This window comes from Scomber japonicus, chromosome 15 (assembly GCF_027409825.1).
Source record: "Scomber japonicus isolate fScoJap1 chromosome 15, fScoJap1.pri, whole genome shotgun sequence".
Classification (NCBI taxonomy): domain Eukaryota; kingdom Metazoa; phylum Chordata; class Actinopteri; order Scombriformes; family Scombridae; genus Scomber; species Scomber japonicus.
Genome location: NC_070592.1, coordinates 30,277,369 through 30,291,054, shown reverse-complemented (window position 1 = coordinate 30,291,054; position 13,686 = coordinate 30,277,369). Strand labels below are relative to the sequence as shown.

The 13,686-nt window shown below is 39.8% G+C and overlaps 1 protein-coding gene across 3 annotated transcripts in view; it reads right to left on the bottom strand.

Moving 5' to 3' along the window:
- Positions 1–13,686, bottom strand: part of abcf1 (ATP-binding cassette, sub-family F (GCN20), member 1) — a 30,471-nt gene that overhangs the window by 12,703 nt on the left and 4,082 nt on the right. For 2 of the 3 annotated variants that reach the window (XM_053333732.1, XM_053333733.1), the window contains exons 4-17: positions 12,542–12,668; positions 12,418–12,452; positions 12,240–12,323; positions 11,360–11,410; positions 11,070–11,147; positions 7,655–7,711; positions 7,485–7,562; positions 7,306–7,401; positions 7,038–7,160; positions 6,819–6,919; positions 3,628–3,713; positions 3,400–3,539; positions 2,191–2,339; positions 1,744–1,827 (exon numbers count right to left, since the gene is read on the bottom strand). In XM_053333732.1, coding sequence (XP_053189707.1) covers positions 1,744–1,827; positions 2,191–2,339; positions 3,400–3,539; positions 3,628–3,713; positions 6,819–6,919; positions 7,038–7,160; positions 7,306–7,401; positions 7,485–7,562; positions 7,655–7,711; positions 11,070–11,147; positions 11,360–11,410; positions 12,240–12,323; positions 12,418–12,452; positions 12,542–12,668 — 1,289 coding nt within the window. The remainder of the gene's footprint in view (positions 1–1,743; positions 1,828–2,190; positions 2,340–3,399; positions 3,540–3,627; positions 3,714–6,818; positions 6,920–7,037; positions 7,161–7,305; positions 7,402–7,484; positions 7,563–7,654; positions 7,712–11,069; positions 11,148–11,359; positions 11,411–12,239; positions 12,324–12,417; positions 12,453–12,541; positions 12,669–13,686) is intronic. The other variant, XM_053333734.1, reaches the window with a different exon arrangement.

The window sequence follows — 13,686 nt, the reverse complement described above, 5'->3', positions numbered from 1 at the left end:
TTTAAGTGTATTAAAAGGGGTTCATCAAGGATCTTAGGCCCTAATTTATTTACTCTTTATATTAATGATTTTAGTATTGGCATAAGAAATAATACAATTCATCAGTATGCCAATGACACAATCATCTTTTCAGTCACCCCCTCTGCTGATCTAGCTCTTAAAAACCTACAGTGTGATTTTCATATAGCAAGCTGTGATTGACCTTAAATTATGACTTAAAGTTGAAGTATGTAACTCTGACACCAAGCGTTTAGAAATGGTACTGTGGCCCACGTTCAAAACACTGGAGAGAGCTGTCTCTCCTCGCCCCCTCCCTGCCAGAGTCTACTTCACGCGGGTTGACCCACAGTCAGACATCCCAACCTGTTTCAAAGACATCTCCTATACATACCCTTGTTTTGTTTCTCAAATTGTCACGACGTATTTGAGAGTCATAATGAGGTTTTTTTGGTTCTGTAACATCAGACATTATCTGCAGTGTTCCTAGCTGCAGCTCAGTGGCAACTGGCAACCTGGATGCTGAAACACTACTGACTTTGTGATTGGTAGATAGGTGGTGAGTGGCACATCAGGCCAAAACACAGAATGACAACATAAACATTACTTGAGGGCTGCAACTGAGCTTTTCAAATGTGAATATTCTGGCTGGACTACTACTGTCAGTGATATCAGTGTTTGAAATTAACATGGTTCCTTAATGTCTGGTTACATTTTAGGGCCATTTTATGATTATTTGGAATATATTTGTTACATACAGCTACTTTAATCCCAAAAAGACAAAATACATGTTATTCACAAAATTGTCCCCTTCTTTGCTTATAGACAGTAGTATATCTACATTGAATGGGATTCCTATTGAAAGTGTTTCTAATTCCAACCATCTGGGCATCTGGATAGATGCTACTGTCTTTTAAAATTCATATCTCTGAACTAACTAAAAACTAAAGAGTAAATTATCGTTCTTTTATCGTAACAGAGCTTGTTTTACTTTGAATAGTAGAAAACAACTTGTTCAGGTCATTTTTTACCTGCTCTAGATTATATGGATGTGATCTACATGCATGCTGCTCTCTCAACATTGAAGCCCCTTGATGCATTGTGTCATTCTCCACTGTTTTTATTACAGGTGATGGGTTTACAATTCATCACTGTGTTCTTTATGACAAAGTTAGATGGACATCTTTATCTGTAAGGACGGAATAGCACTGCATGATTTTTATCTACAAGGCCTTGCTGCATGTTTTACCTGTCTAGCTTACCAGTTTAATCTCAGTTACAACTTGTAACTTGCACACTCGATCACAAGAGACCTTGATTTTAAACATTCCCAACGTAAGGACCAAATTGGGGAAGACTGCTTTACAGGTGTATGCCCCTCAGAAGTGGAATGACTAACAGCGTGCTCTTGAATTAGATTGTCTTATTTGTTTGGATAGTTTCAAATGACTATTGTTCAATGTTCCGCAGTCTGAATGTAACTGTGAATTATGATCATATTGTGTATGTTTATTCATGTCTTTTGTAATCAGGGCGTCATTGGAAAAGAGAGCTTGCTCTCAATTGACCTTCCCTAAATAAATAAAGGATTCAATCAATAATTAACTAATCACTGCAGCTCTAGTTCACTTCCACCATCCACAGACATTTTCTGACATCAGCTGACTTAAATATCTCCCTTCCATTCTAAACAGGACCAATGATATGATACAGAGAAACACTTTAGATCAAAAAGTTGGTTTATACTTGTTGAGCCAGATGACAGCATTCAGGTCCAAGTGGTTGGTGGGTTCGTCCAACATCAGGAGAGTGGGTTCCATGAACAGAGCTCTGTGGGTTAGTGAAGAAGAGCTTAGTTATGACAAGTGTTGATTGGTATGACTAAAAGTTTGCATCACGGTATCTTAAAATTCAGGCAGTTTCAAGGCACATCACTTTTTTGCATGACTCAGGTTTTATATAGGAGGAGTATATAGAGTGTATGAAAATGACTTCAAAAGTTAGTTTCTGAGTCTGAATCAAAGTAAACACAGGAACTAGCTGCCTGTAGCAGTATTATGGCTAAATGCATAGAGATCTATATCTGGGGAAACCTGCTGGCTAACAGAACCACCCCCATGTTCATCCATGCATGCCGGGATACTGCCCTGACCCTGGCGCTCTTTAATGTTGGACAAGCAGCATGATATCTACCTGGCAAGGGAAACTCTCATTCTCCAACCTCCGGAGAACCTCTTAGTGGGTCTGTTCTGCATCTCGGGGGTAAATGACAGACCAGCCAAGATCCTTCGGGCCTTGGCCTCAGCTGCTGCAGCTCCAATGGCCCTCAGTTCTTCATAGACCTGTTGGACGAGGAGACAGTCTCTAAGCAAGCCAACAGTTTACTCCAATTATCTAAACCACTTTATGTGGACACACCTCAAATGTCACTTTAAATCCCTCACTGCACAGTAAACAGTCATGAATATTTACAACAGACACTGATCAACTCTGCTGCTGGAAACCAGATTATAAGAGCAGTTAGACCAAACCAAAGCAGTCAATTTGTCATATAACTAAAGAGCTAAAAGAGGTGAAAATAGGCTGCAGAGCTGAGGTTGGATGCAGAGTTGGTGATCATTTTTCTGAGTTCATTACTACAAGTGACACATTCCACATGACACACATTCATGTGACTCATTAAAAAATATTGATGCGTGCAGCTTTAACACCAGTGTAGATATATTAGATATTTGAGCAGCATGGAAGTGCTATTAAGTGTAAGTGTTCTGGCTGCTGAATTCACACTGACATCCCTGTTTGGCCATCACTGCCTTCAGAACCAGCAGTCTGTCAGCAGCAGCTTCTGACAAACTTAGAAGACAGCAGGCAGCCAAATGGTCTCGACCAGGCTGACTGACAGCAGACATTTACTGAACAAAAATAGTTCTCATGTAGGTTCCACAGAAAGAAATCCGCTTTTTTATTATATATTATTTTATTTTTATTATTTCCCACCCACCGTAATGAGCAGGTAGTATCTGCCTGTAGTGAAGCTCTTAGCAACTCTGGTGGCAGAGCATGTATATCGATACCATTATTGACTTCAGAACACATAAACAGCAGACAATATATGTGATTTACACAGCTGTCTGTAGGGATTATCTGTTAATAAGTGCAGCAAAGAAAAAAGGTTGTTGGTTGACATGTCTCAATCACATCATTACAGGTTGATACATTTGATCAAATATAAGTGTAGCTGTCAAACACTCAAAATGGCTTTAAACCTCATGGTACCGGGATGAAAAACTCAAAAAAAGGTTCATATGCGCCAGTGCTAGAGGCAGCCCTGACTAACTGAAGGTAACTGTGCCAGTTTACCTGGCTGTACTTATATCACAACACAGTGGTACAATCACTCACCTTCTCTAGTCTCTCAGCCACATTGTCCTCTCCCTTCTCCAGACGAGTCTGGAGCTGCTTCTCCTCCTCCAGCAGCCTCAGACGGCGGGTGTCTGCCTTTAGCACTGCCTGCACTGCTGGTGTGTCATCAGCTACCACCTCTGGTGAAGAACACACAAACACACACACGCAACAGAGTGAGTGGAACAGAATGGCATGGACAGAGAAAGAAATTACTTTCTGACTTACCCTGTTCACACAGCAGCACATCAATGTTGGGGGGAATACTGAGAGCTCTGTTTGCTATGTGTTTCAGTAGTGTGGTCTTTCCTTTGCTGAAATCCAAGACAGAGAAAGGAGAGTACTGACTCATTTCATAAACCGTGAACAGGTGAACATCAAGATCGACACTAGCTCCTATTACAAGCCATGTAATGTTGATTTCCCATAGCCCTTCTTCCTCTTTGGATCACTCTTTACATTAAATTCATTCAGCAATGGTTCAACTATTTCTATTTATAGAGAGAAAATTATTGAATGATTTCAGTTACGTTGGACAAATGTTCAAAAAGAAACTTAACCTGAAAATGCCCCAAAAAGCTGCATAATGTTCTTCATGTTAAGCACATTTTTAATTGGGGCATTATTTAACCAGATACACAGTAGTCCAAATATTTGCCTCTATTGAATACTGTATAAAATGACAAGAAACCATGACGTTAATAAATTGAATTAGTGAGCACTTAAGAATTATAATTGCTTTTTAAATACGTTTTCCTTTTTCCAAGTGCAATGTTGATGATGTTGTCATATTAATGACTTTTATTTATTTATTTTTCTTATTTTTTTACTAAGATTTTCTCTGGCATAGACGCTTTTATTTGGGGGGGGGGGGGTGACATGCAGAAAGTTCCACCAGCCTGGACTTGGCATGTGCTCTTAAACACTGTACCACCTGCGCACCATATTAATGAACATTTTAACTCCAATGTGGTCTTTGGTCTTTACACAGACATGTCCTGATAAAGTAATTAGTTTACAAATTGTAACTAGTAATTGCTACTAGATGAAAGTATGAGAAAGACTATAGTTTTATTTGATCTAATATGTTTTATAACGTATGATCGTTTCATGATTTATAAAACTAGTGCCTGTGCAAAATCTGTTCTTGGTGCTGAACGGCTGCGCTGCGCTGCGGTCACCGGAGCTGATCGCTGCCACTCTAATCAATGAGAGCGTTTCCACCAGGTGCACCGCGGCACGTCTCAGGAGGCTCTCTGTGCCACAGCGCTATCAATCTGCACCATTTCTATATTTGATGGAGCCGTTTCTACTTCGCCTCAAGCTCAACAGAGCAGATTGCACCAGACAGGAAGTCAGACACATAATCGCCATAATAAAACTTCCGTGTTTCAAAATAAAACCACCCATGCAACCTCCCGATTGTATTTCAGCAACAAAACACAAATAAAACAGACAGATAAAAACACCATCTAGCTACGTAGCCTACTGACACATGGTATAAGCACAAAAATCAAAGAAAATTACTAAATCAACTAAAGTTTCGCCTCTGACAGACCTGGAAATCCCTGGTAACTCTAGTCCTGTGCTGTGCTCAGTGTGCTGTGGTGGCCAGCAGCTAGAGCGGCAATAGCAAATGTGTGCTTCTTTTACCCATATATTTATATATATCTTTTACATTTCTTATCCAAACAAGGTCAACTTGGCACTGCACTTACTCGTGCTCGTAGCAAGACACTTGTCACGTTTGAAATCAATCAGATGAATGGTTCGAGAGATATGCGAATAAGTAACAGACATGTTCCTGTAATTTAGAGACAGAAGATAGGTGATGGTGATGATGATGATGATGATGATGATGATGATGATGATGATGATGATGATGATGATGATAGGTAGGGGGAAAAAAAATCGATTCACATAAGAATCGCGATTCTAATCATCCACAATTCTGAATCGATTCATAAACTTCAAAATCAATTTTTTTTATTAACGTTCCCCTGTCTCTCTGCGCACCCCCACGGGCTTCCGTACACAGTGTTGCAGCAAGGTTGAAAAAAAAAGAAAACAAAAGACGCCGCACAACTCTACTGCGAAGAAGGGCAGGAGCCATGGAGGAGCAACAAACTCAGCCAGTCCCATCTTCAATGAAGGCAGGAGTTTGGACTCATTTTGGGTTTTATTATCTCCCTGGGACAAAACGAAGGTGAAGTACTTTGGAAACACTACAAATACCCGTATACACATCGCACCATCGTCACCACCCAGAGTTAAAAGGAGCAACAGTGGAACAACAGCCAGCCAACTCTGAACTGGCCAAAAAATAACGAAATAACAAATAACTAAATCCATCGCCTGTCTCATCTCGAAGGACCTGTGTCCCTTCAGTGTAGTAATGCTTGCTGCGGCACAGATGGACAATTTGACACACACATTCGCACATACTCTAAACCTCGCCGCTCAGCGAGCTCTGGTGTCCCGGCTGCTTCTTTTTCTGCAAAAGAACCTAGATGTTCCTGATGGACAGTAATCCCACATGGACAATTATGGACTGTGTAATCCTACACACGAAGCCCAAGATGTGTCCACTCTTGTTATTGAACAATATCAAAGAAAACACCAGTTTCATTGTTGTGTATTTTGAAATGGGCACCTTTTATGAGAGAAAAAGGCAGCCTAAGGTTTTATTTAGGCAATTTCATTTATTAACAGAAGCTTTGTTTTTTGTATGCCTTAACTTATTCTTGTAGTCACTGAGAATTGAGACTTACTAAAAAAGGTTTCTATTTTGAAAAATCACACAAATCACCAATTTGTGTTATTTGTGTACTGTTTATTTGTAACTTCTGGGAGTAAAAGGCAGCTAGCCTTTTATTTAGGCAATTTTATTTATGCAAATTATTTATTGTACAGTAAGTAAGATTTTATATGTTTAGCATGAATAAATGTTACCTTTTGTCTTAATTTTGCCTTTGTGTGATTACATCATTGGAATCAGTTTATTTAAAAATTATCTTATACAAACTGTATTGTTTTGATGCCATCATTTGCCTTAACACACTATGCATTGTATCACTTTTTGAATCGAGAATCCGTTGAATCAAGAATCCATTTTTGAATCAAATCGCGACCCTAAGAATCGTAATTGAATCGAATCGTGAGACACCCAAAGATTCCCACCCCTAATGATAGGTATATCATACTTCAAGAACCAAGTATATGTAAACAGTGACTGTCACAACAAAAAAATGTTTCAATGCCACAGTAGCATGTTCAGTATGACAGAAAGCATCTTCACCAGGTCATCCTAAAATAAAATAACTCAAATCCGGTTATGATTATCTGAGTAATGTAGAGTATTACAAGTAGAAGTCCATGTTTGTCTTCAAATTCATGAAAAAAAGAAAAAAGAAATATACCCATTTGGTCCCACCAAACCATATCTTCTTCCTGCCACAATCAGAAGGTCAGCGTTGACAAAAAGCTCCTTGCCATGGGCAGATATGCTGAACCTCTCCAGCTAAAGAACACAAACAGAGACTCTATCTGCAGTACATTTAACATTAAAAACTCTTCTTTCAGAGTTTAAAGCATCTTAAGAACTTTGTCATCATAGAGAAGACTGTAAGATAGGTAACCTTGATGTCAGAGGCATTCTCCAGCATGGCTTGTCTGGAGGACATCTCAGCCTGGGAAATGGAGAAATCTCCCTCCAAGGCATTCTGAGCACGAACACTGGCCACCTGACGCTCATACTCCATCTGTAATCAAACACACCAAAGACACACACATAATAAGCCTGGACGCATCATTAGGGATTACAATTGACAAAGCTCTTTGAGGGCCACAGACAGGCTGAGCAGCACTGTAGTTCTCCCCGTAAATAAGAAACTAAAATTCAATTACCTGTTTCTTCTTCTTCTTCTTCTCCTTTTTACTCAGGTTAGCGAATGGGTCATCCTCCAGTTGCTTAGCCTGCTCTGCGATGACATCCTCAGCACTCTGATTACAGCCAGAGACAGAGAGAAATTCAAGCATTGATCCAGACCAGAGACAGACGAGACAGCCTGGCAATACAAACGTACCATCATCATGTCACCTCCGTCACTATTCTCCTCCTCATCTTCATCCTCGCTGTTAGAGCGCTCAGCTGGTTTTCCCTTCTGCATGGACAGAGTGAAATCACACAGTTACCTGGAAGCTGTTGAAAAGAAAAAGTGAGATAACAGTAACAACATCAGGGCTTATTACTCACCTTCCATTGGTCTTTCTTCCCCTTCTTTGGATTTTCGTCCTCATCATACTCTGATGACTGCAGAACAGAAAAAAAATTAAAGTTAACAACAGACTGTATGAATGCATGTTCTCAGTAACAGCTGACTGAGCTTAGTCATCATTGATATCACTGATCTTACTGACACTGACATATCATCATCTTTTAAGCTGATATGTTGAACTTGTTAGCAAACAGTTGCTTGTAACACATCCAGTTGTTACAGAGCAACAGTATAATTCATATGAAGTTGTGTTTCTGTCCACCTGCTGAACGTAAGTCCAATATTCTTTGGAGTTTTGCCCCTGTGTGTGAAGTACTGAGCTGGAGGCAGAATATGGTTAGCCTATTATTCCATCATAGCCTGTGGCCCCGCTTTGGGCATAGGTTGCCAAATAAAGCTCTCCAGGCACCCTTGTTCTGGGCCAATGCGGTTAGCCTAGCTTAGCATGAAGAATGGAATCAGGGGGAAACAGATGGCCTAGATCTGACCAAACATCTGCAGCTCAATCATTAACACATACAGTAGTGTGCAAAAGTCTTAGGCCACCACCATCATACAAACAGAAAATACAGTGTGTGTACACCAAATTTAACACTAATTATTAAATACTTTTATTAAATGAGGCTTCATTCCATTTAGGTTTAAGAGAGCCAGGTTCCTGCTATTGCTCAAGTGTAAGGGGAGGACTGAATACTTTAGTCTATAGAAGCTTTAATTCAGCGTACACATTTCCTGTATTTTTCTGCTTGTATTCTAATAAAGAGAGTGAGAAATAATTATTTATGGTCATTGATAAAACAACTAATCTAATGGTGGCCTTAGACTTGTCAGAGAGGACTGTGTGTCTTCGGCCCCCATTATCTGTAAATAGCAGGAAAATCTGTCAAATTCAGTTAAAAATCTGACATTTCCAAATCATCTTTTTCAGCTGACAGACGTCAAAGTCCCTCATCACCTTGTTTATAGTCCACAGATATACAGTACTGTGCAAAAGTCTTAGGACAGCATTAGATTTGTTGTTTTAGCAATGCTATAATGACCTGTATCATTATAATACAACCAGAAAATACAGGAAATATGTATGCAGTATTAAAAAATAAGGAAAAAAAACAGAAAAACAGCTTCTATAGACTAAAGTGTGTAAGTATTCAGACCTCCCCTTACACTTGAGCAATAGCAGGAACCTGGCTCTCTTAAACCTAAATGGAATGGAACCTGAATTAATAATAATATTCAATAATTAAAGCTGCAAGCAGCGATGAACGGGCCCTCACCGTCCCCCCCCCTCCCCCACACGCAGGTCGGGCTGCGGCTCAGTCGGAGGGCGCGCACGTAGACGCCTTCATACGCAGGCTTTTATTTGACGTCGCAGTAGTGAAATATCACTTCCTGTGTTCACTACGTGGAGCTAGAAAACAGCCACAAAGTAACACACACAGCCACTAATCATAAGTCATGTTGTAGTGTATGATGTGGAGAACACATCCTGTAAATTTCATATAAAATCGGATAATGTTTGTCATATGAGGCTGACTTCCTGTGTCCAGTAGGTGGCGCTGTGTATATGACACAGTATTGATGCATAGATGTGTTGAGGGTGGGACCCTCTACATGCATGATGAATTTGGTGTAGATGGGACAATGTCTGTAGGAGTTATAAGGACTTCCTTCTTTATGGCAAAGCATCGAAATTGTACACAGCTACGCTGAACAGGAAGAAGTCAAAAAAAGATTGTGATAACTGGTCTTATGTCTCAGCTGAGTCAATTTCAAGTGTAAATACTTAAGATTATGGGAGTAATTAGTCAAAGAATGAAGCAAGTGACTTCCTGTTGCCAATAGGTGGCGCTATGACTGTCACTAAATATGAGACTGTACATGTGTTCAGACCAGGACGCTGAACAAACATATGACATTTGGAAAAGCTCAGACCATATGGAGTCAAGTTATGAGGGTTTGAAATTTCATGACAAGACATCGAAATTTGCTGTGTTGCCACGGCAACCAGGAATGACGAGGGGAAAAGCTTTTGATAACTTTTCATCTCCAATGTCTCAAGATGTTTCTGAGAGAATTTGAAGTGGATGGGATGAAATCCCTAGGACTAGTTCGTTCAAATATGAGGCCTGCAAATGACCAAAAAACTCACCAAAATTGAGCAAACGAAATTCGGTACACATATGCATCATGTACAGACGCACAAAAAAGTCTCTTGGACTCATACCCTCACTCGAACAGGAAGTCGGCCATTTTGAAATATATGTGCAATTTGGGCGATTTCCACGCCTCGTACTTTAACGAACTCCTCCAAGGGATTTAATACGACCAACTTCAAATTAACTCAGAAACATCTTGACACATTAGAGATGAAAAGTTATCAAAAACTTTCTGATTAGGGATTTGGTTGCTTTGTGGCGATGTGAGGAATTTTGCCGTTTCGCCATCAAACAGGAACTGCTGGCCAAATGGACCCCCATTTGGCCAGCAGTTGAACCCAGTTGCACCCTGTTGAAGATTAAGAAAATTGAGCCCCTTCCTCCAGATTCACATTGATGAACAAAACTTGGTATATATATGCATCATGTAAAGACGCACAAAAAAGTCTCTTAGACCCATATCCTCACGAGGCAAAATGGCTCAATAGCGCCCCCTAGAAAATTAAAAAATTGAGCCCTTAGACTCAGATTGACATAGACAAAGGACATTTGGTACACATATGTATTGTGTAAAGACGGACAAAAAAGGCTCTTGGACCAATACCCTCAGTCCAACAGGAAGTCGGCCATTTTGTATCCAATCTGCATTTTTGGCGCCCATTTTGACATTTTCCACGCATTGTATTTGAGCGAACTTCTCCTAGAGATTTAATCTGACCAACATCTTTAGACATTGGAGATTAAAAGTTATCAAAAACTTTCTGATTAGGGATTTGTTTGCTTTGTGGCGATGTGAGGAATTTTGACGTTTCGCCATTATATGTATCGTGTAAAGACGCACTAAAAAGTCTCTTGGACCCATATCCTCACTCCAACAGGAAGTCGGCCATTTTGAATTGAATTTGCGATTTTAGTGCTGTTTGTTTCCATTTGACTCAGAAGATGCGTCGCAGCAAGTCTCGCTCACTCGTGGCGGGGCGGGGGAGCTTGGGCCCGGTCATCGCTGCTTGCAGCTTTAATTTTCTTTGCATTCATTTGATTCCCAATCATGATACACTGGTAAGAATTGCTTTACATTGTTTGTATGGACTTAAAAACTGTTGTGAAATGCAAAATAATACAATTTTAAACATGCAATAAAAAATGCGATCAATCCCGATATTTTACAAGTGACTAAATTAGCAATTTCTGTATTTCAAATGAGTTCTTGTCTCAGATAATATGAAACTGCACACACCTTGGACAGCTTGGCTTCTGCTTTCGTTGAATTTTTCTTGTCCTCATCCTGTTCTGCCTCATGCTCATCAGATACAGCCTAACAAGATCAAACACACCATTCACCGTCAGCAAAGGTAGTTAACATTGACAAACTCAGTAATTCAGTTATGGAGAAGACCTGTGAAGTGTGAGGCTGAGGACAGAGGGAAGATGAGACAGATCAGACATGAAAGTGTTAAAAATGTATCAGCTGTGGAGAGAGGTTCAAATCAGGGAAAGATGATGAAAAGGAAATTTTCCAGCACCCACCTTCACCTTCTTGGATTTAGATTTATCTTTTTTCTTGCCCTTCTCAACCTCCTGTATCAAAGACGCACAGACATATAGAGATATACCCAGTGTTTTAAGATAAAATGACTCACACTTAGCAGAGAAGTTGCTGCTACCAGCATCAATTTTAAAACACCTAATTCCTCCTTAACATAAATTATTCGGCTGCACTCTTGTGCTTGTCCCAAATACCAAACAAACTGCTTTTATGCCACATTCACTCATATTTGAATCACTGCAAGGGTTCACATTGAACTTAGTGATTGTGCTCCTTATTAAGGACCTCTACATATACCAGAATCCAGTATGATAGTATGACACTGAAACATCCTGATTAGTGTTTTAACCCCAGCATGCTATTAATGCCACTACAACTGAAGCGTGGCGGTGCCTTTCTGGAGAACAATTCATCCCATCTTAACACTTGTCTTAGAGCAGTGGGGGCTGTTTAACATCATCATCACTTGGATGTGCACTGGGGGGCTTCTGAGCTCTGACTTGACTTCAACTTATAATCAGGGTTTACCTTCTATTCAGCCCAATATCGTATTTAGGCTTCATAAATTACTTTAAATTTAAATCAAACTAGAGAAATGAGGATGAGATTTTTTAAACAAGTATAACAAAAGAGATGTGATATTAAAAAAAGAAAGAAGATACATTTTTAAAAAAAAATGTTTTTGGCAGTATATAAAAGTTTCTAATGTTTCCATTATGATCAATGTCTACTCTATTAGAACAAGGCTCTGTAGGAATCGGTGTTCAGGGGCCTGTTCATTCATACTGATGCCAGAAAGGTGAATGGTAAACATTGTCGTCATTTGAAATCCTGTGATGTGTCAAGTTTTGTGCACTGTACCTTTTTTATTTCTTCCTCTTCCAAATCAGAGTCCTCATCCTCATCACTCTGCTCCTGGCTGAGAGCAGCAAAGATGTTTCCACCCTGAAGAACACCAGAGATGCTTTACACTGCCAATATGTGAAGAGTAAGGAGGATGGAGGTGAAGGGCCGTGTGCAAAGCAGACTACTGACATACCTTATTCTTTTTGTTTCCTTTGCTGGGGGCGACGACTGTGGGGCGGAAAGACAGAAACACATATCACTGTACATATGTGAGCGTAGCAACCATTTCATCACGACAAGCACATAACACATCATACCTGGCTCATCGTCCTCGTCACTCGCTTGAACAGAGAGTTTCTTCAGCTTCAGCATGACGTCCTCATCGTCATCCTCATCTGCGTCTCCACCTTTTCCTTTCCGACGGTCTTTCTTCTTTTTCTGAGGCTTAAAAGAACCATTTTAAGCTGAAATTTCATCAGGTAGACAGAAGGTGATCAAAGTCGATGTTCATGATGTGGATAAATAACAACTGACATGAAAAGGTGTGTCAGCATGGATGTAGTGCACAGTGTCTACACAGAAAACATTTCACATCTGTCAGAGCTGCTTTAATCAATACAGCTGTTTACACTGGCCATGTTTTCTATTTTCTGCATAAAAATGATGTCTGAAAAAAACAACAACAAAAAAACAACCTGCAAGAAAATGGTTGTGAATGTGAAATGGGCCAGGTCTTGAGCACCAATTAAGGATGAATTCCAGACGTCCAATCAATATCACAAATAGAGATAGGAATTAATGAGATTTTATTCATCAATGCCATTATTTATTCTGCTTATTAATCCAAGTATTTTATTATCTTCACTGTTTATCAGAGGTGGAAAGTAACAAGTTACATTTACTCGTGTTACTGTAATTGAGTAGTTTTTTGTGTACTTGTACTTTGTAAAGTAGTTTTAAAAATCTCAGATCTCTAGATGTGCTGTGTGGGATCTCGTGATATTTTGACGATGTGTACAGCTTTAGCAGTAGCAGCAGAGTAAAAGCCATCAGGTAAGTGTTATTTTAATAAACTCCTGGTGTACTTACAAACTCTTCAATGCATCGATTTATGAGTAAAGAGCCTATTTGTACTACTGTAGAAATTTGATAAAAAAACCAGGCATTATTAGTGGGGTCATTTACCAGATACACTGGTGGTCCTGTTAGCGCCTGTGCTAAGCCATTCGGCTGATGGCTGATTTATTATTAGATAGACCTCATGGTGCATATGACGCTAGGTCGAAATTACGCCAAACCATCGCTTTAAGTAGTTTAATGATGCAGTGTGTGTTGGTCAGCTGCTGGAGTTAGCTACAGCGCTCTGCTAATGTTAGCCTCTGAGTGAGGGTGTAGAAAGTTCAAAGTAAACTTCATGTTCGTCTCACAAAGGGAATTATTAAGTCATTCAATCAGTTTTTGA